A 24,610-nucleotide genomic window follows, 5' to 3' on the forward strand; every position below is an offset into this window, starting at 1 on the left:
CTGCAGACAGGGACCCTGACACATTTCCCTCTGACGTCTCAGAATGCACCTTTTTTTGTAGTTTTTGCTTTGGTGCCATGTAACCATTTTACAAAATTACAAAACATTTTTTTTTGAGACGGAGTTTCTCTTGTTGCCCAGACTGGAGTACAATGGCACGATTTCAGCTCACCACAACCTCCGCCTCCCAGGTTCAAGCGATTCTCCTGCCTCAGCCTCCTGAGTAGCTGGGATTACAGGCATGCACCACCACACCTGGCTAATTTTGTATTTTTAGTAGAGACGGGGTTTCTGCATTTTGGTCAGGGTGGTCTCAAACTCCTGAGCTCAGGTGATCCGCTCGCCTCCGCCTTTCAAAGTGCTGGGATAACAGGTATGAGCCACCGCTCCCGGCCTTTTTTTTTTTTTTTTAAGAGCAATCTTTAAAACTCAAAAGCAAAATGAAACAAATGTGCCCCCGTGGCATACTGAGACAGCCGCCTGCCCACAGACGCTGCTTCGAATGACTTATGACACAGCAACTCAATACAGACTCTAAAAGCAAAGAGAACTTTGTCATCATATAATTTGCCATGGATCAGAGTCAGTGCTACTGACACTGTTCTTATGTATAGCAATGTCAACAGGAACCACAACTTTCTGTAGAAAGGAGACAGCAACATGCAAGTTGGGTAAGAATCTGAAATGCAAACATCAGTGTGAACCCACAATGTATTTTCTCTTTAATTAAAGCAAGGATCCCTCTGCTGTCCCTGGTATTTTCAGATGAAACACTGGGCTGTGGGAAGAAGTGGAGGCAGGAATGAAACAGAACTGTCACTGGGCACCCCCATCTTGAGCCGCAGTAGGGCCCCAATTTCTAACGCGCTCTCTCTCCTCTGTCCAGGCTCAGAAATTTCCACCACAGGAAGGTGAAGGAGAAGAGGCCAGAAACCTGGCGTGTGCGCAGCATGCTGGGAATGGGGGTGCGATCGCCCAGGGAGGTGTGGGAGACGGCGCTGCTGGAAACGAGGAGAGACAAGTCCCCCCAGGCTGCCCACAGCAGGGCCGACCATGGAGCTGGAAGCCAGCTGGGCACCTGGCCTCTGTAAGCCTCAATTTCCTCATCTGATAAAGCGTGCCCTAGGGTTCCTGTGAGGGCTGGAGGGCAACCCCCAGGCCCCCAGGAAACACTAAACACCGCCCGTCTGTGGTTCCTGCCAGCAGCATCATGAAGGGGCAAACACCTTATCAAACACGAGGTGTCCGTGACCGCTGAGGCTTCTGGGCTGTTCGGCCATGAGGCCCAGGCCCACTGCTCCTGTCCAGCAAGCCCCACAGGACAGCCTCCAAAGGACCAGGTCCCAACATACGCCACCCCACACTCAGCTCAGCCCTGCACATGTCCCAGGCAGCGGTGAGGAACCCGACCAAGCCCCTGGGAGCGTGGTCAACGAGAAAGACTCCAGCAAAACCAGCAAAGATGGAGAGGAGGGGCTGGGAGGATGAGACGGGGCCTGAAGGGAGGCAGCTCCAGTGCCTCTGCACAGCTCTGACTGATAGACAGCAGGCCAACAGTTTACATCGTCAAAGAACAAAAGTAAACCTTTAAAAAACCTCACATTTTAAAAGAACCCGAAGCAAATGAACTATATACCACATCTGACATAAACTCAAAGAAAAAATGTATTCCAGTTGACCTCAGAACATGGTATGTAGCCGGGCACGGTGGCTCATGCCTGTAATCCCAGCACTTTGGGAGGCCGAGGCGGGTGGATCACGAGGTCAGGAGTTTGAGACCAGCCTGGCCAACATAGTGAAACCCCGTCTCTACTAAAAATAGAAAAATTAGCCGGGTATGGTGGCAGGAGCCTGTAATCCCAGCTACTCGGGAGGCTGAGGCAGGAGAATCACTTGAATCCGGGAGGCAGAGGTTGCAGTGAGCCGATATTGCGCCACTGCACTCCAGCCTGGGCGGCAGAGTGAGACTCCATCTCAAAAAAAATAAAAATAAAAAATCATTTATAATAAGAACATGGTATGTGGACCCTACATCTTCGTAAGATGTACTTCCAAAAACAAAAAGAGCTTCGAAGAAACAGGTGACCTCATCATCAGAAGCCATGTTGCTGGTTTTTTTTTTTTTTTTTTTTTTAGACGGAGTCTTGCTCTGTCGCCCAGGCTGTAGTACAGTGGCGCAGTCTCGGCTCACTGCAAGCTCCGCCTCCTGGGTTCACGCCATTCTCCTGCCTCAGCCTCTCCGAGTAGCTGGGACTACAGGCACCCGCCACCACGCCCGGCTTATTTTTTTTTGTACATTTAGTAGAGACAGGGTTTCACCATGGTCTCGATCTCCTGACCTCGTGATCCGCCCGCCTCGGCCTCCCAAAGTGCTGGGATTACAAGCGTGAGCCACCGCGCCCGGCCTTATGTTGCTGGTTTTTGCTTATTGTTTTTTTTTTTTTTTTGAGCTGGAGTCTCACTCTGTGGCCCAGGCTGGAGTGCACTGGCGCGATCTTGGCTCACTGCAACCTGTGCCTCCCGGGTTCAAGTGATTCTCCTGTCTCAGCTTCCCAAGTAGCTGGGGTTACAGGAGTGCCTGTGCCACCACAACTGGCTAATTTTTGTATTTTTAGTAGAGAAGGGGTTTTGCCATGTTGGCCAGGCTGGTTTTGATCTCCTGACCTCAGGTGATCCACCTGCCTTGGCCTCCCAAAGTGCTGGGATTGCAGGCATGAGCCACCACACCCAGCCTTGACTTTTTTTTTTTTTTTTTAGACAGGCTCTCACTCTGTCACCCAGGCTGGAGTGCAGTGGTGCGATCTCAGCTCACTGCAACCTCCACCTGCTGGGTTCAAGCAATTTTTGCACCTCAGCCTCTCAAGGAGCTGGGACTACAGGTGTGCACCACCATGCCCAGCTAATTTTTGTATTTTCAGTAGAGACGGAGTTTCACCACATTGGCCAGGCTGGTCTCGAACTGGCCTCAAGTGATCAGCCTCCCAAAATGCTGGGATTACAGGCGTGAGCCACCACGCTCAGCAGGTATTTTTAATTTTAAACCTACTTTATATATAACATAAAGCAAATATGTTACCAGTGTTAGGAACCAAGATTTGCAACATTAAAAAAAGATAAGGGAGGCCAGGCACAGTGGCTCACGCCTGTAATCCCAGCACTTTGGGAAGCCAAGATGAGTGGATCACGAGGTCAGGAGTTCAAGACCAGCCTGGCCAAGATGGTGAAACCCTGTCTCTACTAAAAATACAAAAATTAGCTAGGCGTAGTGGCAGGTGCTGGTAATCCCAGATACTCAGGAGGCTGAGGCAGAGAATTGTTTGAACCCAGGAGAAGGAGGTTGCAATGAGCTGAGATTGCGCCACCGCAGCACTTCCAGCCTGGCGACAGAGCAAGACTCTTTCTCAAAAAAAAAAAAAAAAAAAAAAAAAAAAGGGCCAGACACAGTGGCTCATGCCTGTAATCCCAGCACTTTGGGAGCTGAGGCAGGCGGATCACGAGGTCAGGAGATCGAGACCATCCTGGCCAACACGGTGAAACCCCGTCTCTACTAAAAATACAAAAACAAAATTACCCGGGTGTGATGGCGGGCGCCTGTAGTCCCAGCTACTCAGGAGGCTGAGGTAGGAGAATGGCGTGAACCCGGGAGGCGGAGCTTGCAGTGAACCGAGATCTCACCACTGTACTCCAGCCTGGGGTGACAGAGTGAGACCCCGTCTCAAAAAAAAAAAAAAAAAAAAAGAAAAGAAAAAGAGATAAGAGAAAATTCCGAGCACGCCACACACATCAGAAACACCTGAGCACACTCTCAGCATTTTCCTCTGGAACAGGTCTGGGGGCACAGACAGCCCCAGGAAACCCTGCACATAGACACTCTCAGCATTTTCCTCTGGAACAGGTCTGGAGGCACAGACAGCCCCAGGAAACCCTGCACATAGACGGAGCCCCTATATGCCGGCCCGCACTGAAGGGCCGGAGCTCCACGCCTGGACAGGACTGCCCTGAGGAAGTAGGCGGGGCCCAAGAGATTCATTCTGGGAGAGCATGAAAGGCCCCTCAGTCTGAAGATGAGGCCCTGTGAACATCAAAATAAAGACGCAATGGGCTGGCGCGGTGGCTCACGCCTATAATCCCAGCACTTTGGGAGGCTGAGGCAGGTGGATCACCTAAAGTTGGGAGTTCGAGAACCAGCCTGACCGACGTGGAGAAACCCCATCTCTACTGAAAATACAAAATTAGCTGGGTGTGGTGGCGTATACCTGCAATCCCAGCTACTTGGGAAGCTGAGGCAGGAGAATGGCTTGAACCCAGGAGGCAGAGGTTGCAGTGAGCCGAGATCACGCCATTGCACTCCAGCCTGGGCAACAAGAGCGAAACTCCATCTCAAAAAAAAAAGAGGGAATGGATGAAAATGCACCATGCACAGATGCACAGAGAAAGCCCCGTGTTCACAGTGATGGGTGGGGACAAAGCCCACCAGATACCACTGCACTGCCTGGGCGCCCGTCTTCGTCTTTCACTCTGGAAACCAAGTCTCAAGGAAAGAATCACCTCCGAACTCCTCTGTACAACCCCCTCAGGACAGACGAGGGCTGACGCAGACTGGGGCACACGCAGAGGGCACCTCTCGGGGGCACCTCCAGGCCCCACCAGCAGGGGACACAGCCTCGCAGACATGGGCCCCAGGCAGGCATCCTGGCCTCTGAAGGGGGCGTGGCAGCAGCCACAACCTCTATGGCGCTCCAACAAGACGAACCCCCCATCAAGCTTCTAGCGTGAGCTTCAGTCTCCAGGTGAAGGGAAAGGACGCTTTCCGACAGCACTCGGCCAAGCTCACAGCGCGGGACATTTAACAGACAAGTGGAAAGAGGTGAGGAGACAGCCCTGTCCCGTCCCCCAGCCCCACCCATTTCAGGACTTGGGCTGTGACCCATATTTAAACAGAAGCAAACCAGAAAGACAGGCACACACCTGTCAGGCTGAGCTTACGGGCAGGCCCGGCCAGCCTGACCCCTTCTGTAGCTGCCCAGATGGGGACTGCCACCTGCAAGGCCTCCACATCTGACCTCTGACACACGGAGCAGGTGCCACCTCCCATTCCAGAGCTTCAGCCTCTCTGGACGAGCACCCCTCACCTCCAACAAGGGAGACAGTTTGGGAAAATGTCTCCATGCATATTATTTCCCAGCTTCCTTTCCTAAAGGTGTCATCTGCAGCAGTTAACTCTCAACTGGGCGAGAAGCCATTTTCCTGAAAGAAGTTAAGGACGCCAGGGACGAAGTTCTGCCAGGTGAGGCACCAACGTTTCACGGCTGTGGCGGCAGACCAGACTAGGGCGCCCAGTCTCCACCCTGGCCGCTTGCTGCAAACACTCAGCTTCAAAGTCAGTACCAACATTTCTCATAAGCAGCACATGGAGGGCGATGAGAACTTTAATGTTTCATTTTCAGGATAACTGGGAAGTGACATGCTGAAAAGCAGCTGTGGACATTAGACAATGGGGAAGAGGGCTTGGGACTCGGCCACCTGGCCCCCGGCCTACTCAGGAGAGCGGCCGCCACCCTGAACGCATCCGTGACCCGACGCTACGGGGGCTTTGCACTGCTGTTCCTTTGGGCACAAGGGTCATGACCTGCCCCACCCCCACCCCTGGGACCCTCACGTCCAACACACGGGCCCCGCCCTGCGGTCCTCCAAGGAAGTGAAGGACACTCACCTTCTCCCGGGGGATCTTCTTCTTGCCGCAGCCGTCACAAGTCAAGGGGAACTTGGGGCAGACCTCGTGGTGCGCCTTCAAAAGAAGCGATCAGGAGCATGAGGGTGGACGCCAATGCCAGGCACGGGTGGCAAGTAGGGGTGGAGGGCGGCACAGAGTGCTCGGGCTGGGCAGCGCCGAGGGGACGCAGGAGCACGTGGTCACCCTCGAGCCTCACAGGACGGTGTTCCTCCCAGGCAGGATCCTGCCAGTACCACCCAGGAGCCTCAGAGATCTTAACGCTTTGTTTGTTCTGCCAGCTCCAGGGCAATGCGAGGGAGACCCAAGCCACCAGAGGAGATCTGGAAGCCACGTGAAACAACAGCCCCGGTGAAGATGGGGAAATGCTGCTCCCACCAGGAGGGGAGGCCGGTGGGAGGGTCTGGCAGATGGGCAGGGCTGGCCGCGTGCGAGACATCTCCAAGACAGACCCTGATATGCTGCTGCGGAGGGTTTGGCGCCCCAGATGTGCTCTGGTCAGGCCCGTCCATCTGACAGTTAACAGGGAAGTGGGGACGGGTCAGCGAAGTGGCACTCCTGAAGGACAAGAGCCCAGGAAAAAAGATGCCAATGGGCCCCAGAGGCAGAGAGAGACCCAGAGACGTTTCCACCAAAGGCAGGAACCCTGTGTGGATCGTGATTCAGATACACCAAGGCAAAGACAGACAATAGGGACGCAGACACAGGCTGCAGGCTGTGTGAACAGTCACAGCTACATCTCAGACATGGCGCTAGCGACTGTAGCTCTGTGCACCGCAGAAGTGCGTTCTCACCAACGCTTCGGGTAAAATGAAGTCAGACTTGAGCAACTGTCTTGGGGGCAAAGCCCAGGCCTGGCAAGGAGAGATGCAAACCTACCACTGCACTCTCTACCTGATGCGTTTAGACTTTTCTAAGACAAAAATGCTTTTTTTTTTTTTTGAGACGGAGTCTTGTTCTGCTGCCCAGACTAGTGTGCAGTGGTGCAGTCTTGGCTCACTGCAACCTCTGCCTCCTGGGTTCAAGTAATTCTCCTGCCTCAGCCTCCCGAGTAGCTGGAATTACAGGCACGCGCCACCATGCCTGGCTAATTTTTTTTTTTTTTTTTGAGACAGAGTCTCACTCTGTTGCCCAGCCTGGAGTGCAGTGGCGCAATCTCAGCTCACTGCAAGCTCCGCCTCCTGGGTTCATGCCATTCTCCTACCTCAGCCTCCTGAGTAGCTGAGACTGCAGCCGCCTGCCACCACACCCGGCAAATTTTGTTTTTGTATTTTTAGTAGAGACGGGGTTTTGCCGTGTTAGCCAGGCTGGTCTCAAACTCCTGATCTCGTGATCTGCCCGCCTCAGCCTCCCAAAGCACTGGGATTACAGGCATGAGCCACCGTGCCCGGCTTACAAAAATGCATTTGAAAGGCCTCGGCATTAACTTTACGCCCATTCCCAGTTCTGCCAAGAAACATCCACCCACGTGTCTCCAAGGAAAGGGCCAAGGCGGTGGAACGAGTGCAAAGGGGCCAACAAGGCCCCAGTGGCCAGCACGGAGCTCCCCGGCTCAGCCCCGCAGGGCTGCAGCCACACCGGCTGCTGCTCCACCCGACGCACCTTCACGTCCGCTCCGCAGCAGGGCGCCCGGCAATGCCGGCAGCTCAGGCTTCTCTCCGGGCACTCGTGCTCCAGGTGGCGCTCCTTTTCACCAAGGCGGACCAGGCCTTTGCATGCAGGACATTCGGTCAGCATGAGTGGGCAGCGGCCTTCGTGGCAGCTCTGGCAACAAAAGGAGGAAGCGTCAGTAGAACTTGCGTGGGACATTTGGGCAGCCACAGCTTCACCTGGGGACACCAGGCGATGTAGCACTGGCTTGGTGTCCGCATGCTGGTCCTGGGTGCCATCCTCCCCGCCTGTCCGCGGGGCCACCCTCTGCAGGTAGCTCTCCGGGCTCCCACAGGTGGGAGGGCAGGAGGAGATTGGTGTGCCCTCGTCTCCACTCTCTTCACCGCACACTGAGCTGAGGGGATGCTCTGCCATGAGGGTCTCTGTGTGGGTGCCTTGCCACCACCAGGCTCCCTGATCTGCCCCCTGAAACAGCCAAGTGCACAGTCCCTGCTCTGCACCAGCAGGTCCCTGCCACACACACCAGCTCCTAACCGAGAAAGCAGGCCATGCTCTTGCTCTGATGACCAAGCACAACGTGGTCCAGGCTGAGTCTTGCCAGTCCCGGCCCCATCTTCATTGCAGGTGGGAGTTGTGAAGAGGCAGGGAACACGCACGGGAGATAGCATGAGGGCGGCTGGCCTCTGCCTCCAGCACCAGGAAGCCAGCAAAGGCCTGAGGCACAAGCCCACCAGGCCAAGGTGCAAGGAGCTGGGCCTGGGGCAGGCTGGTTCTAGCTGCACAGCACATGCATTGGAAAGGGCCTAAGCTGCGAGGAAGACAGGCGAGGGCCAGTGACACACAGGAAGGTCACTCAGGAGCCCACATGTTCCCACACACTGAGCCACCCAAGAGCTGGGCAGAGGCCCTGCCCTCCGGTAGCTGACAACCTGGTAGAGTGACCACCGGTGCCAGAACACCAGGGAAGGCAGGCAGTGGAGGCAGGGCCAGGGAAGGTGCCAAGAGATGCAGTCTAGGGAGGCAGGAGCCGGTGCTGCAGGCCAAGCCTCAGGCGAGGCAGAGGACTGGACATCCACAGATGGCCAGGGTGGCAAGGGAAAAGGACACAGAGGGAAAGAAGGCGGTGCTAGCTCCTTGCCACACCCAGGCCAGGAAGAATCAAGAATGTAGGATGCAGAACCCAGCCACCTCTCCCGCCCACTGCTGCCCCAGGCAGGGCTTCCCGGACCGTCTCGAGCGCTCTGCCCGAATGTGAGGGGTCGGGACAGCAAGGTGACAGGATGTGGCTGAACCCTTCCAGGACTTCCTGGCAGCTGTGCTTCTCAGACTCTAAGGTTGGGAAGCCACAGGAGGAAGAACGGGGTGGCAGGCACTACAAAGGTGCTAGTGGAACGGGAGAGAGGGCCAGATTCAGGATGTGTCTGGGGAGCCACGTGGACCTGCTGGCAGACTGAATGTGCTGCTTACAGGGACACAGAGAAGTCAAGAAGGACTCTCAGGCCTCTGGCCCAAGCCACAGGAGGTCCCACCTGCCTCCATAAGGGGCCAGTGAGGTGCAGAAATAAAACTAAACAAGGCTTTTTGTTTTTTTGAAACAGGGTCTCACTTTGTCACTGATATGGTTTGACTGTGTCCCCACCCAAATCTCATCTTGAATTGCAGCTCTCATAATCCCCATGTGTTGTGGGAGGGGCCCAATGAGAGGTCACTGAATCATGGGGTGGGTTTTTCCCGTGCTGTTCTCATGATAGTGAGTAAGTCTCATGGGATCTGATGGTTTGATAAAGGGCAGTTCCCCTGCACACGCTCTCTTGCCTGCCGCCATGTGAGACGTGCCTTTCTCCTCCTTTGCCTTCTTCCATGACTGTGAGGCCTCCCCAGGCATGTGGAACTATGAGTCCATTCAACCTCTTTTTCTTTATAAACTACCCAGTCTCGGGTATTCTTCATAGTAGTATGAAAATGGACTGATACAGTTACCTAGGCTGGAGTGCAGGGGTGAGAATATAGGTCACTGCAGCCTCGACCTCAGCGCCCACATAGCTGGGACTACAGGCATATAGGCATGCACCACCACACCCAGCTAAATTTCTTGTATTTTTGGTAGAGCCATCTTGTGTGTTTTTTTTTTGATGGAATCCTGATCTGTCGCCCAGGCTGGAGTGCAATGGCGCGATCTCGGCTCACTGCAACCTCCACCTCCTGGGTTCATGCCATTCTCCTGCCTCAGCCTCCCAAGTAGCTGGGACTACAGGCGCCCGCCACCACACCTGGCTAATTTTTTTGTATTTTTAGTAGACACAGGGTTTCACCGTGTTAGCCAGGATGGTCTTGATCTCCTGACCTCCTGATCCACCTGCATTGGCCTCCCAAAGTGCTGGGATTACAGGTGTGTGCCACTGTGCCCAGCAGTAGAACCATCTTGCCCAGGCTGGTCTTGAACTCCTGAGCTCAAGCAATCTGCCCACCTAAGCCTCCCAAAGTACTGGGATTACAGGCATGAGTCCCTGTGCCTGGCCAGAGTTAAACACGTCTTTTGGGAGAAGTCTGCTGTGACTGGCAACAGAGAAAGGGAATGGAAGTCAAAGGAACACGGAGTTGAAAATACGCTAAGTTTCTTGAATCATGATAAACATAAAATGTATCATCTTAGCCATTTTTAAGTGCACAGTCTGTGGTATTAAGTACATTTCACTGATGTTATGTAACTATCACCACCATCTACCTCCACCTGTAGTCCCAGCTACTCAGGAGGCTGAGGCAGGTTTCCATTGCAGAAACCTGAAACCCTGTTCCTGTTAAACCCTAACTCCCCATTCCCCTCCTCCAGCCCCCAGCACCATCCACTGGCTCTCAATTTGACCACTCCGGGGACTCTGTCAGTGAATTCATGCAGTATTTATCTTCTTGGGCCTGGCTTAGCTCACTGAGCACAACACTAAGTTTTGAGACAGGAGAGACTAGAGCATATTCTGTACCGATGAGCACAACCCGGAGAGAGGAGGACAACGTGCTGAGAGGAAGGTTCCTGAGAGGTCAAGGCAGCAGAGGACCTGGATGCAGGGCCCTTCATGGGGTGGAGAGTGGGGGTAAGCAGCTCCATGGAAAGCTGGCTACAGCTCAGGAGCCCCAAGTGACTCAGGAAAGGTTAATGCTACTTCCCCCGAGAGGGCAGACCCTGCTCTGGACAGCACAGGCACTTGGGCTGGCTTCCATTCAACCTCCCCGGGGAGTGTTCCTCCCAAACCTTCACATAGGCACAGCAACTACTCCTTAGAGGTGCCCTGGGGCACATGGGCCCAGCCCTCCAAGACCTCCAGCGGCACTGGCCCAAGCTGAGCCTGCTAAAGGAACCAACGCCCTGAACGGGACAGCGACTTGCACTCTGCTACCCACTGACGGGACGGGACCCAGCCCTCGGCCACACTAGTGTGTAACAAGCCACCATCAAGCTGAATCAAAGAGGAGCCTCAGCAACTATTATGGCTTTTATGAAGCAACTATTCTAGCTTATGAAACATAAAAACGAAAGCACAAATAGTCAATGTTCTTAGATTTAATTAAAAGACTGTTCTTTAGGCCGGGTGCGGTGGCTCACACCTTGTAATCCAAGCACTCTGGGAGGCTGAGGCGGGCAGATCATGAGGTCAGGAGATCGAGACCATCCTGGCTAACACAGTGAAACCCCGTCTTTACTAAAAATACAAAAAAAAATTAGCCAGGTGTGGTGGCAGGCGCCTGTAGTCCCAGCTACTCGGGAGGCTGAGGCAGAAGAATGGCATGAACCTGGGAGGTGGAGCTTGCAGTCAGCCGAGATCGCGCCACTGCACTCCAGCCTGGGCCACAGAGCGAGACTCTGTCTCAAAAAAATTAATAAAAAATAAAAACAAAAAAACTGTTCTTTAAAACATAATAAAATGGACGGGCACAGTGGGTTCCCACCTGTAATCCCAGCACTTTAGGAGGCCAAGGTGGGAGGATCACTTGAGCCCAGGAGTTTGAGGCTGCAGTGAGCTATGATCCCACCACTACATGCTAGCCTGGGCAACAGAGCAAGACTTTATTTCTAAAAATAAAAACAATAATAATAATAATAATAATATGCTCATAGGTGAAATGATATGGTATCTTCATTTGCTTTAAAATAAGCCAGAAAAGAAAAAAATATGTGTGGGGGGTTGAAGGGCTGAAAGCAGGCTGGCGAAGGCTGGCTGATGCTGTGGGGCAGCGTGCAGGTGCTGTGGGGCAGCATGTAGGTCTGTGGGGCAGATGCACTGCATGCTCGAAATGTCAAAAATAAAACCTTTCTTGGCCAGGCGCGGTGGCTGACGCCTGTAATCCCAGCACTTTGGGAGGCCGAGGCGGGCGGATCACAAGGTCAGGAGATTGAGACCATCTTGGCTAACATGGTGAAACCCTGTCTCTACTAAAAATACAAAAAAATTAGCCGGGCATGGTAGGGGGCGCCTGTAGTCCCAGCTACTCAGGAGGCTGAGGCAGGAAAATGGCGTGAACCTGGGAGGTGGAGCTTGCAGTGAGCCGAGATCGCACCACTGCACTCCAGCGTGGACGACAGAGTGAGACTCTGTCTCAAAAACAAAAAAACAAACAAACAAACAAAAAAAAAACAAAAAAAAACTTTCTCTTGGCACTCGGTACTTGACATCCCCAGTGGGACCAGGGTTGTCCTGCAGCAGATACATCTACACCAGCACCATCTGTCTCAGTCTTCTCCCCACCCACAGTGGACACAGTTCAAAAAAATCAATATTTATTCAGCCAGAATTCAAACTAAACATTTGACGCAAATACAGTCGTCATCCCTCTGAATGTCACTAGAATGTCCATGAGGCCGAGCATACTTGGCTTTTCCTGGCCCTTCCGCTGCTTGTGCAGCCAGCCTGTGTCCTCTCTGGAAAGTCTCCACGCACCCTCGCACCCAGCTGCCAGAATGAGTAGCTCCAGGGGCCCGCTGGGGAATTCAGCTCTGCTATTAGCACTCGGCAAGCACTCCATCAACATTTACCTAAAGTTTTAAAATCATTCGATTTGGCCAGGTGCAGTGGCTTATGCCAGGAATCTCAGCACTCTGGGAGGCCAAGGTGGATGGATCACTTGAGGTCAGGAGTTCAAGACCAGCCTGGCCAACATGGTAAAACCCCATCTCTACTAGAAATACAAAAAATTAGCTGGGTGTGGTGGCAGGCGCCTGTAAGCTGAGGCAGAAAAATCGCTTGAACCTGGGAGGTGGAGGTTGCAGTGAGCCGAGGTTGCGCCACTGCACTCTAGCCTGGACAAGAGAGCGAGACCCTGCCTCAAAAAAAATAAAAATAAATACATAAAATCATTCAGTTCCTAGAAAGGCATCATTGCAAAGGACAAACATATTCAAAAGCTAAGCAGAATTTTCCCCTTTTCCAATAAAGTTCCGACCATCAAGGAGGAAAAGCAGCCTTAGCCTCAGTACTGTGTTCACAGTAAGACCCCAACTAGAAGCACACTCCGAGCAACCGGAGAGCAAAGGGAGGTGGCTCCGAGGGGCAGAGCTGCGCCTGCAGAGCTGGCTCCCAACTGTACAGAGAGGGGTTGATTTCCATCCCCATGTGTGACATTTACAGCCAGTAAGAGGTTTTATCAATAAAATCAAAGGCCACAGCCAAGCTATTCCAGAGCAGTGCCCGCCCCTCCCACATGACCAAACCCGGCTCCTCTCAGGGACTTTCCAGAGCCCTCAAAGGTGCAGCCAGGGACTTTCCACCCTGCGTGCCTGCAGGACCGCGTGGTGCCCCAGCCCAGGGGCTGGCTATAGTCCCTGGCCCTCAGCCAGAGGCCCTCATAATTGTCAATGTTGCATCCCATGAGCCTGGAGGTGGCAGAGACCCCAGAGGACTCAGGGTCCAGTGCAGAGCTGGGAACTATTATTCCACCTGTCCCCCAGGAACCTCTCAGTCCTCTCAAAGGGTGGTGTGGCGCATAGCACCCCTACTCCCTGCAGCCAGCTGGTACCCTGACCCTCCCAGGGAGACCCTGACCCTGGGCCACCTCCCCAGGGAGCCATCTCCCTTGCAGACAGCACTGGGCAATGACCAAGCTGCGTCTCTTTAGAGGAGCAGGGAGTGGGGTGTATGATGCCATATACCACAGCCGTTTGTGCAGAAGAGCCACACAGGATCCTAGAAAACTTTGCATCGCACGTCATGGCTGGGGGCGGTCTGGCATCTCTGCCCACAGAGGTAGGAGTCTCACTCCAGGGCAGTGCCCTGGAGCTACCGCTCCATGTTCAGGACGCAATCTCCGTCCTAGGGAGGAAAGCACATCTTGTTCACCCCAGATACAGCTGGGGCGGTTCTTCTGAAAAAACGAAACTTGGAGCCCAAAGACCACAAAGCAGAGTCTGTCAAAAGATGGAGGGAGGTGTGGCCAGGCTCACAGGGCGGGGAGTGGGAGAGGATCGAGGGAGGCGTGGCCAGGCTCACAGGGCGGGGAGTGGGAGAGCAGAAACCCACAGTAATGCGGGTCCAATTCCAACCAAGCCAGCAGAGGGAGGCGTGGCCAGGCTCACAGGGCAGGGAGTGGGAGAGGATCAAGGGAGGCGTGGCCAGGCTCACAGGGCAGGGAGTGGGAGAGGAGAAACCCACAGTAATGCAGGTCCAATTCCAACTCAGCCGGCAACACCCCAGGGTCCGGCTGAGCAGGAGATCCCAGCCCCAGCCTGGGCAGGAAGCTCCCCTGAGTGCAGAAAGCCAGGGTTCCGAGCAAACAGCCCTCACAGCCTCACCAACCTGGGGCTGGACTGGATGGCATCAAGGTACTGCCTCACTTTGAGATTCCAATCTATGACTCAGTACTCACCGAACAATGACCCCTGCCCCCTCCATTCTACTTCCTGTGCCTATGGATTTGATGACTCTAGGGTGTCCCCTAAGTGGAATCACAGAGGATCTGTCCTTTGGTAACTGGCTCAGGTCACTCAGCACACTGTTCTCAGAGTTCATCCCTGGGGAGTGTGTGTCCGAATCTCTTTCCTTTTTAAGGCTGAATCATATCCCACTGTGTGCACAGATCACACTTCCTGTGTTTATCCATTCATCCGTGGACACTGGGCTGCCTCTACCTTTCGGCTCTGTGGACAGTGTTACTCCAGGAATCCTGTACAAGGATCCCAGAGAGAAACCTCTTAAAGGGCATTCATTACGACAAGAAGAAGACTGCATAACTTGGCAAGCCGTAGTGGCCTCGACTAGCTCTCTCGGCACCTCCTGGCCTCTACACTACAGGTGGTTTCCAAATGCCTAAAAGGTGACGTGAGAATCACACTAAAATCCCCAATGCGCCAGTGCAGGAAGGCAAGCCCACCTCACCCAGCACACAGCTCACCCAGCACACAGCTCGCAAAGCACACAGGGACAAACCACGGCCAAGTGAAGTGCGGGCCACTGCCTATGTTGCTGTGACCACAGGACAAGGGTGTCCGTTATTTCTGCAATTTCCAGTGTCAACACAATTCAAAATAAGAAATCCTTTGTGGATACAAGAGACACAACAAAACCCCCCACCAAACTTGAAAGCTGCAGGTCCTGCGGTGATCTTCCCTTCATTCCCAGGAAATGCTACTGCTTAGATAACCATGGCATTCCCAGGGCTCACACAGGCACCTCCAACCCTCACAGCCACCCCACGATGGTGGGATCCTGCACCCCCATGGACAGACAAGAAACCTGAGGCACAGAGAGGGTAAGTACCTCACCCGAGGTCACACAGCCCAAGCTCCATGGTGCAGGTCTGTGCTCTGCACTACTTGTGTTTCTAAATGGACATACTCTAACGAGCAGCTCCGTCTCTTCCTCCACAGACACCAGACAGGCTTCAGCCCCAGTGAGAGGAACGTGCAGGACAAGGTCATAACTGCTTGGGGAGCATGGGCTTCTGTCACCATGCCACACGCAGGCATCTTTACCTCGTATTCTTTCAGGGTCCCCTTCCAGGTGCACCCATCACTGGGACAGACGGCCGGCAGGCTCTCCACCTCCCTGCGGGCAGCATTATCTGGGAAGGCCTGGGGAGAGGAACATCCCTTGGGTTAAACCTCCTCCCAGCCTCCCTGCTGCAACCGAGGAACACAGACCACGCATCCAAACCAACCAGCACTGCATCACGTCGCCTTTCCAGGCCACTCCAGGAGCAGAGGATGACTTTCTGATTCCTTTTTATTTTTGGACTCACCTTGATGCCAAAGTTTCCAGATCCCGAACTGCTGGAGTCTGCTATGGGACAACTTCTGGCTGCCCTTTTTTTTTTTTTTTTTCAAAGGAGGGGGTCTCACTTTGTAACCCAGGTTGGAGTGCAGTGGCATGATCTTGGCTCACTGCAACCTCCGCCTCCCAGGCTCAAGCAATCCTCCCACTTCAGTCTCCTAAGTGGCTGGGACACCTGGCTAATTTTTTTGTATTTCTGGTAGAGATGGGGTTTCACCATGTGGGCCAGGCTGGTCTCAAACTCCTGACCTCAGGTGATCCACCCACTTTGGCCAGGCAAAGTGCTGGGATTACAGGTGTGAGACACTGAGCCTGGCCCCTGCTAAGTTTTTTGCTTTTTGTAGAGACAGGGTCTCACTATGTTGCCCAGGCTGGTCTCAAACTCCTGGACTCAAGCAATCCCCCGGCCTGGGCCTCCCAAAGTGCTGGGATTACAGGTGTGAGCCACTGTGCCCAGCCCCACCCATGTTGTTAAAGGAAATTAAGACATTTTCTGTTCAACATTTTTAGCTTCAAGACATTTTACTTACCGAACTGCTTTCTAAAATAGAAATGCCTTCTTCATATATGCCCTCGTGAACACAGGCAGCACAGTTCTGAGGCCCAGAGCTAGTGGGGAAAAAAGGCAAAAAACAAACAAACAAACAAAAAAACCCCACTGTGAAACTTAATGCAAAAAATAAATGAACACCATTTGCTTCAGTTCAAAAACCTACCTCCACACCACAGTTTCTTTAAACTTTCTCATCTTTAGCGAAACCAACAGCAGGCTAATGTTAACAGGACATGTTTTAAACCCCAGTATTCACAGTACAATGTTTTTATCACTCCCTGTTTGTGAGGAAGGCGCGCCTGAACCCCCAAGGACACCTGCTGCAGTAACTCAGGTGTTGCCGGCTCTCCTGACAGACTCAGCTGCTGCCAATGTGCACACCTGCTGCAGTAACTCAGGTGTTGCCGGCTCTCCCGACAGACTGAGCTGCTGCCGATGTGCAGAGGCCGCACCTCTCAGACCACTTGCTGCAAGGAAGGCGGCTGTCTTAGCTGCCTAGAGCAGCCAAAAAGTGAGCAGTAGGCGGCACTTTAAACTTTCCAGTACTCACATTAAAAATAATAAAAAGGTGAAATTAACTGTAATGATGTACTATATTTAACCCCATGTATCCAAAATAGTATTTCAAATTGCTATTTTAAAATTATTAATTTTACATTCTTTGTGGTAAACCTCCGAAATCCAGGGAGTATCGATAACTGGAGCACATGTAAGCTGGACCTGGCTCTGCCAGGAGCTACCAGGCTGGGCAGCGTGGCTCTAAAAACAGCCTAGCCTGCCCCCCCCTCCTCCCAGACTGCGGGCCCCATGCACCTGAGGATGCTGGCCAGGCAGAAGGAGCAGTACCGGTGGCCACACTGCGCCTGGAAGGGCCTGCGGAGGACGTTTCTGCAGGCGGAGCACAGGTACTTGGCTTCCAGCTTGGTCCCCAGGAGGGTCTTAGAGAAGCCGGGCTGTAGCAACTCCAGGGAGCCAGGGGGGGTCACGCTAGCTGCAGCCATGAGAGCTGTGACCCCCGCGAACGACAAAGCCCTAAGGAAGAACACACAGCACGTTATACCTCAATTCCAGAACAGTCCTCGAGAGAAAACCAAACCCATGGTGATAAGCAGCAGGCGATGGTGAGGGGCCAGGTCCCCACTGACCTGCGGTCAAGACTCAGAGAAGCAGAATCGCAGAGCTTCGGGGAGCCTTGGAGACCCTCTAGTCCCATCTCCCGCCACTAGTATGGAAACTCAGGCTCAGTGAGGGTGGGGACCACACAGCTGACGTCTACAGACCCAACCCACCGCTCCAAAGAGGCACAGACGCACGGGCTTCCTGCCACGCACACCCCCTCCCCAGCTAGGGGAACAGGCTGCCTTCCTCTTAACACTAACAGTCAGAGGTTCTCAAGGCTCTAGGCCCTTCGGTCTCCCCCATGGTTCCTGCAATAAGCATGTTTTAGAGTGGTGAATGCCTTCTGAAATACATCTTACCAAACCCACTGGGCAGGAGACGCCTGCCTGCCGGCACTCAGGCCCTAAAGGCACTCAGGAGAGAGCCATGCCGCCAGACCAGCCCCCAGAGCAGGAATGTGGCACACCTGGGGCTGGCTAGTGCATTCCCTTTAGCTACCACGGGTTTCCCCTCACTTCAGACGACGCACATGGCCTTCAGAGCCCTCCATGTGCCAGCCCTGCCCTGGCACCTTGCTGTCCACTAGAACTCACTAAGCCCCACCAAGGCAGCCACAGACGGCCTCAGCACCCTGCACCATGCCCTCTCCTTCTGCCTCTCTAAGCACCAAGGCCACCACCGATGGCCTCAGCCACTCAGTGCCGTGCCCACTCTTCCTGCCTCTCTGAGCATCATCCAGCCAATCCCTGCATCCCACCCTTCCTTTTGGATTAACTGCAGCTCTTCCTTCCTCAGCATCCCGGGCAGAGACTCCACTGGGCTCTGCTCTCCTTACAGAGCATCCCCAGGTGGGTTTCTCTCTCCCCTTCCCATCATAGAGCCCCTATTGTGTGGGAATCTCAGGAAGGGGCCTGGTCAGGGTTGGGCTGATGCTGAGGACAGAGGAAGGGAACAATGAGGATGCCTAGACCAATTCACTGGGCAGAGTGAGCAGACAAGGAGAGCAAGCAGTCACCCGGCACACCAAGCGTTTCCTCGAGGTCTGTCTCTCTCTTGACGGACTACAAATCTCACGCCTGTAATCCCAGCACTTTGGGAGGCCGAGGTGGGCGGATCATAAGGTCAGGAGTTCAGGACCATCCTGGCTAACACGGTGAAACCCCGTCTCTATTAAAAATACAAAAAATTAGCCGGGCGTGGTGGTGGGCAGCCTGTAGTCCCAGCTACTCAGGAGGCTGAGGTTGCAGTGAGCCAAGATCGCGCCACTGCACTCCAGCCTGGGCGACAGAGCAAGACTCCGTCTCAAAAAAAAAAAAAAAAAAAAGTGGGGGAGACAGGCACTTGGTTCCCCCCAACCCTGTAAGCGGTTTGGGTAAAGCTTGAGTCCAAAAACTTCAAAGCTTCTGGCTGAAGTGAAGTTTGTTCACACATGCTGACCCCATCAAGTACAGGGAACTTCCATGGCACAGATGCCCAAGACAACAGACTCGAAACACAACCGGACAGCAACCATGGAGCTCCCCAAGGAGCAACAGGAAGCTGCGGATTAAAGAGGCAGATCCACGCGTCTCCACAGCCTCACACCCGGAACCAGGGCCAGGCATGAGGACCCGAAACCTACTGCTCCTTTCCAACAGCTTCCAGTGCCTTCTCGCGGTCCCCATGGGGGCCCGTGTCACCTGATGCTCGCCTGCCATGCTCCCCCTTCCAAAAGCAGCCTGAAGGCCAGGGCTAGCTCTAAGTATGCTCTGTCCCCAGTCCCGGCTCCTGAGAGCCCAGTAAGAGGTGGTGGGAATTGGGGTCATCTCTCTAGCAGGAAAGCAGTCTTGATTCAGGGAACTGGGGACACCTAGAGAGGGATTTCCAGTGGGGGTGGGGGGGCTCACTCCTAGAAGGTGGACTCCAGGCAGAGCAACCTGGGAAAGAGGTGGAGGAAGGACAGGGGCATGGTGTCGGCTGAGATCCCCAGGAGGCAGCTCACGGAGGCAGGGATTGACAAGCAGGCCCTGGCCTAAGGGTGGAGGGCGGCCTCCAGAGTCCTCTCCCAAGAGGGCAATCTGGGGTGGCATTTTATTTACTTAAGGAATGACTTCTCAGAACCATTCCTTTTTTTTTTTCTTAAACAGAGTCTTGCGCTCTGTCACCTAGGCTGGAGTGCAGCGGAGCAATCTGTCACTGCAACCTCCACCTCCTGGGTTCAAGCAATTCTCATGCCTCAGCCTCCCAAGTAACTGGGACCACAGGTACACGCCACCACAGCTGGCTAATTTTTTGTATTTTTCAGATGGGGTTTCACCATGTTGGCCAGGATGGTCTTGAATTCCTGGCCTCATGTGATCCACCAACCTTGCCCTCCCAATGTGCTGGGATTCCAGGTAGAAGCCACGGTGACTGGCCCATTCCAACATTTAAATGACAAATGCATATTCCCTTTTTTCTCCAGGAAGGACAGTAGATGCTGACTGCTCTGTGCCTGGACAACAGCCCCAAGACGGGGGCCTTGCTGTCCTACTTGAGCCGGACTGATGCCTCCAGACAGGCTGTTAGGTCAGCTCAGCCACAGGTCCTAACACTGCACACCTGCTCTGCTGTCTTTCCAAGGCCCAAGTTGCCAAAAGAGTGTCCCAGAAGCCTTGGGTCACTTGCCTTCTCAAAGCAGCATGGACCCACCCACCAGGCAGAATGGCAGCAGGAAGGCTGCAGCCCCAGCAGTGAGGAAAACGAAGTGCCACTGTGTGCCCCTGACACAGCAGGGTGGGTCACCCGGTCCAAGGACTGCTCACCTGAAAGGGGCTGAACCTCTCCCAGCAGGCCCAGGACCAGCAAGTCTTGGATGGACCCAAAAGGCCAGAACACTGCTGAGGCCCTTCTGTCCTCCTCTCACCTCTGCCCGGGTTGCTGTCCCAGAAAGAGGTCTTCCCAGCTCTCAGGACCGCTCCACCATTCACCAGGGACTCAGCCAAACCCAGGAGGCTTTCATTTTTCTTTAGAAACAGGGGTCTCACTATGTTGCCCTAGCTGGAGTATGCTGTCTATTCACAGGTGTGATCATTGCACACTACAGGTTGGAAGTCTTGGGCTCAAGCGATCCTCCCGCCAGTTTCTCCAGTGGCTGGGACTACAGGTGAGTGCACCTCCATGCCCAGCTATCCAGGATGCTTTCTGAGCCCATTCCTTGTCCAATCACAGGCCAATCCCACTGGCTCTGCCTCCATGCTGCCAGCACTAGCCCCTTCTCTGGCCCCGACCCTGCTCTCTGCTCCTCCTTCATAGCCACAATAGGGCACCCCTCACTGAGGGCTCCCCAGGAACATCCTGGGCTCTCAGAAGGAAACCCAGCCACTGGGTTTAGCCCCATCTGGCCTTGTCCCCCACCATCCTCATGATGCCCCCAATCCCCCTGCTCTCCTCTGTTCCCTTAACACCTTTGCCCTGCTTGGAAGAACCCCGGTGCTGTCCCTATGGGTCTGCACACCTGCCCCTTGGCAACCCTGAGGTGGGCCTAAGAAGCCTGCGCCCAGGATAAGTCCCAGCAGCCTTCCGAGACTTGCCTCCAACTCCCATGTAATGTCCCCAGATCTCAAAAAGTGGAAGGAAAGTTTACCTGTAAACCCCTGAAAAAGGGCCACTACCAGCCGGGCGCGGTGGCTCACGCCTGTAATCCCAGCACTTTGGGAGGCCGAAGCAGGCGGATCATGAGGTCAAGAGATCGAGACCATCCTGGCCAACATGGTGAAACCCCGTCTCTACTAAAAATACAAAAATTAGCCGGGCATCGTGGTGTGTGCCTGTAATCCCAGCTACTGTGGAGGCTGAAGCAGGAGAATTGCTTGAACCCAGGAAGCAGAGGTTGCAGTGAGCTGAGATCACACCGCTTCACTCCAGCCTGGGCGATGCAGCAAGACTCCATTTCAAAAAAAAAAAAAGGCCGGGCTTGGTGGCTCACACCTGTAATCCCAGCACTTTGGGAGGCCAAGGCAGGAGGATCACGAGGTCAGGAGTTTGAGACCAGCCCGACCAACATGGTGAAACTCCATCTCCACTAAAAATACAAAAATTAGCCAGGCATGGTGGCGCACGCCTATAATCCCAGCTACTCAGGAGGCTGAGGTAGGAGAACCGCTTGAACCCAGGAAGGAGAGGTTGCAGTGAGCCGATATTGCACCACTGTACTCCAGCCTGGGCATTGCAGCGAGACTCCATCTCAAAAAAAGAAAAAGTAAAGAAGAAAAAGGGTCACTACCACACAGACCCCGAATAGGAGGTGCTTTTTAAGTCAGAAAAACTTAGGCCCCAAGACAACCACCCTCAGCTCCTTCTGCAAACATTCCCCAAAGTTTCTTTGACCTGGCTCACCAACGGAAGCACATTCCAAGTGTCTTCCCCAGATGGCGTGCCAATCCTGCAGACCCATTGGGGCCGGCCCCTCCGATCCTCTACAGGAGAGACACGTGGACTGCCAAAACTGACGCCGTGTACAGGACTGGGGAACGCAGAGGGCAGCGACTTCATCCCTGACCTGCGCTCACTGGCCTGAATAGGGCTGACTCTTGAGAAACTGTGACGAGACTGTCAGTCACCTCTCTGCCCCCCAAAGCCAGCAGTGGTGTGCTTTCAATCCTAGCTTCTGAATCTGTAATTTAGTGAGACCTTGCATTCGTGTGGCACTTCAGAGTTCAGAAAACAGGCTTATAACCTAAACTTACTCCTCCAACCACCCAACAGAAGGGACGCTGGGGCTCTGCCTGCCCAGTGCTCAAGGTCCCTCGGTGGGGAGGCCACACCTGTTTCTCCCTCTTTCTTGAAGGTGGGTGCACCTGCTCCTGGGGGCAGCAGAGCTATGTGGATTTCCGGAGCTCACAGATGCACACCAGCCGTGGCAAACTGAGGTGGGAGCCTGCTCACCAGGATTGCACCCTCAGTGCACATTTATCATGACATGTGGAGACGTGCTACATACACGTACATCACTAAAAGGTTCACGGAACAACACTTAGTCTTCATGAGAGGCATTCTGAGTGTTCTATTTTCTTTCTTGTGTTCTGGTCAGAAGCTATTACATTGATTTCATGAGCCACTAATGGTTTATTTATTTATTTATTTGAGACAGAGTCTCGCTCTGTCGCTCAGGCTGGAGTGCAATGGCGTGATCTAAGGTGCAACCTCCGCCTCCCAGGTTCAAGCGATTCTCCTGCCTCAGCCTCCCGAGTAGCTGGGACTACAGACGCCTGTCACCATGCCCGGCTAATTCAAGCGATTGTCCTGTCTCAGCCTCCCGAGTAGCTGGGACTACAGACGCCTGTCACCACACCTGGCTAATTTTTGCATTTTTAGTAGAGACAAGGTTTCACCATGTTGGCCAGGCTGGTCTCGAACTCCTGACCTCAGATAATCCGTCCACCTCAACCTCCCAAAGTGCTGAGATTATAGGCATGAGCCACTGCGCCTGGCTGAGCCACTAACGGTTTAAAAAGGTTTAATGGTTTTAGAACAAAGTGGCTTCTAACCCACTTTGGACAAAGAAATTTTCTATTTTTAAATATCATTGGTTTTTAAGCCACATTCTTATTTATTTATTTATTTATTTTTGAGACGGAGTCTCGCTCTGTCGCCTAGGCTGGAGTGCAGTGGCGCGATCTTGGCTCACTGCAACCTCCGCCTCCCAGGTTCACGCCATTCTCCTGCCTCAGCCTCCGGAGTAGCTGGGACTACAGGCACCGGCTGCCACCTCTGGCTAATTTTTTGTATTTTTTAGTAGAGACGGGGTTTCAGCGTGTTAGCCAGGATGATCTCGATCTCCTGACCTCGTGATCTGCCCGCCTCGGCCTCCCAAAGTGCTGGGATTACAGGCATGAGCCACCACGCCCGGCCTTAAACCACACTCTTTAGGACAAAATCCTATTTTATACTTGTTATAAAATGTTAAATAGGATATAAAATGTGAAGAACCCTATGAGTGCAGTCATGCCAGTGTATGAATGGGGCAAGAAGTTAAAATAAAGGATCGTTTTGCTAGGGTTAGACAGATTCAGAATGGGCCAGGCACGGTGGCTCATGCCTGTAATCCCAGCACTTTGGGAGGCTGAGGCGGGTGGATCACCTGAGGTCAAGAGTTCAAGACCAGCCTAACCAACATGGAGAAACCCGTCTCTACCAAAAATACAAAATTAGCTGGACGCAGTGGCACGTGCCTGTAATCCCGGCTACTTGGGAGGCTGAGGCAGGAGAATCGTTTGAACCTGGGAGGAGGAGGTTGCGGTGAGCCAAGATTGCACCACTGCTCTCCAGGTTGGGCAAAAAGAGCGAAACTTCATCTCAAAAAAAAAAAAAAAAGATTCAGGGTGAGCCTTCTTTTTTCCCAATGTCACTCAAGAGTGTCCTGGTGCATCTTTCAGACAAGGCTTTATTCTTTTCATATCGACATTCCTCCTAAATGCGCTCTTGAAGGTGGAGAGACAGAGGTGTGCCCTCCCTGCCCTAGGCATGCCTGTCAGACATAAAAGAACCACAAAAATGGGCCGGGCATGGTGGCTCATACCTGTAATCCCAGCACTTTGACCAGCCTGGGGAACATGATGAAACCCGGTCTCTACCAAAAACACAAAAAATTGGCTGGGCGCAGTGGCTCACACTTGTAATCCCAGCACTTTAGGAGTGCCGAGGTGGGTGGATCACCTGAGGTCAGGAGTTCAGGACCAGGCTGGCCAACATGGTGAGACCCCGTCTCCACTAAAAATACAAAAAATTAGCCAGGCGTGGTGGTGCAAGCCTGTAAGCCCAGCTACTCCAGAGGCTGAGGCAGAAGAATAGCTTGAACCTGAGAGGCGGAGGTTGCAGTGAGCTGAGATCGTGCCACTGCACTCCAGCCTGAGCAAGAGTGACCCTCTGTCTCAAAAACAAAACACACAAAAACAAAACAAATCTAAAAAATACAAAAAATGAGCCAGGTGTGATGGCATGCATCTGTGGTCCCAGCTACTCAGGAGGCTAAGGTGGGAGGATCACCTGAGTCCGGGAGGCGCAGGTTGCAGTAAGCCGAGATTCACAACAAAGAGCATGGCCTCCACCACTGGCAGATGCTCCTCACAGACACGGCCTCACGTGGCCATCGTGACGTCCTGACACAGCTGGAAGGTCGGGGATCATTATTCCTGTTTCCAAATGAAAACACAACCCCAGACGGCCAGGACACGGCAGGCAGCCCGGTCGAGGGACCCTGAGGTCCCACTGATGCCCACACTACACTCTGGGGTTCTTTGTGCTTAGAGATTCCTTAAACATTTTATTTGAATCTCATTCATAAATATATTTTAAGAACTAATGAAAACCACCATGAAGGCT

The 24,610-nt window shown here is 53.5% G+C and overlaps 1 protein-coding gene across 11 annotated transcripts in view; it reads right to left on the minus strand.

Moving 5' to 3' along the window:
* The window catches only part of TRAF2 (TNF receptor associated factor 2), a 60,834-nt gene that overhangs the window by 19,742 nt on the left and 16,482 nt on the right, over positions 1 to 24,610 (minus strand). For 6 of the 11 annotated variants that reach the window (XM_063636730.1, XM_055270304.2, XM_055270305.2 and 3 more), the window contains 5 exons: positions 16,964 to 17,182; positions 16,128 to 16,206; positions 15,300 to 15,398; positions 7,334 to 7,495; positions 5,714 to 5,788 (listed from right to left, as the gene is read on the minus strand). In XM_063636730.1, the coding sequence (XP_063492800.1) occupies positions 5,714 to 5,788; positions 7,334 to 7,495; positions 15,300 to 15,398; positions 16,128 to 16,206; positions 16,964 to 17,182 (634 nt within the window). Of the gene's footprint in view, positions 1 to 5,713; positions 5,789 to 7,333; positions 7,496 to 15,299; positions 15,399 to 16,127; positions 16,207 to 16,963; positions 17,183 to 17,295; positions 18,574 to 24,274; positions 24,397 to 24,610 lie in introns of those variants that run through there. The other 5 variants (XM_055270310.2, XM_063636725.1, XM_063636726.1 and 2 more) reach the window with 4 other exon arrangements.

Source organism: Symphalangus syndactylus, chromosome 3 (assembly GCF_028878055.3).
Source record: "Symphalangus syndactylus isolate Jambi chromosome 3, NHGRI_mSymSyn1-v2.1_pri, whole genome shotgun sequence".
In the NCBI taxonomy this organism is placed as follows: domain Eukaryota; kingdom Metazoa; phylum Chordata; class Mammalia; order Primates; family Hylobatidae; genus Symphalangus; species Symphalangus syndactylus.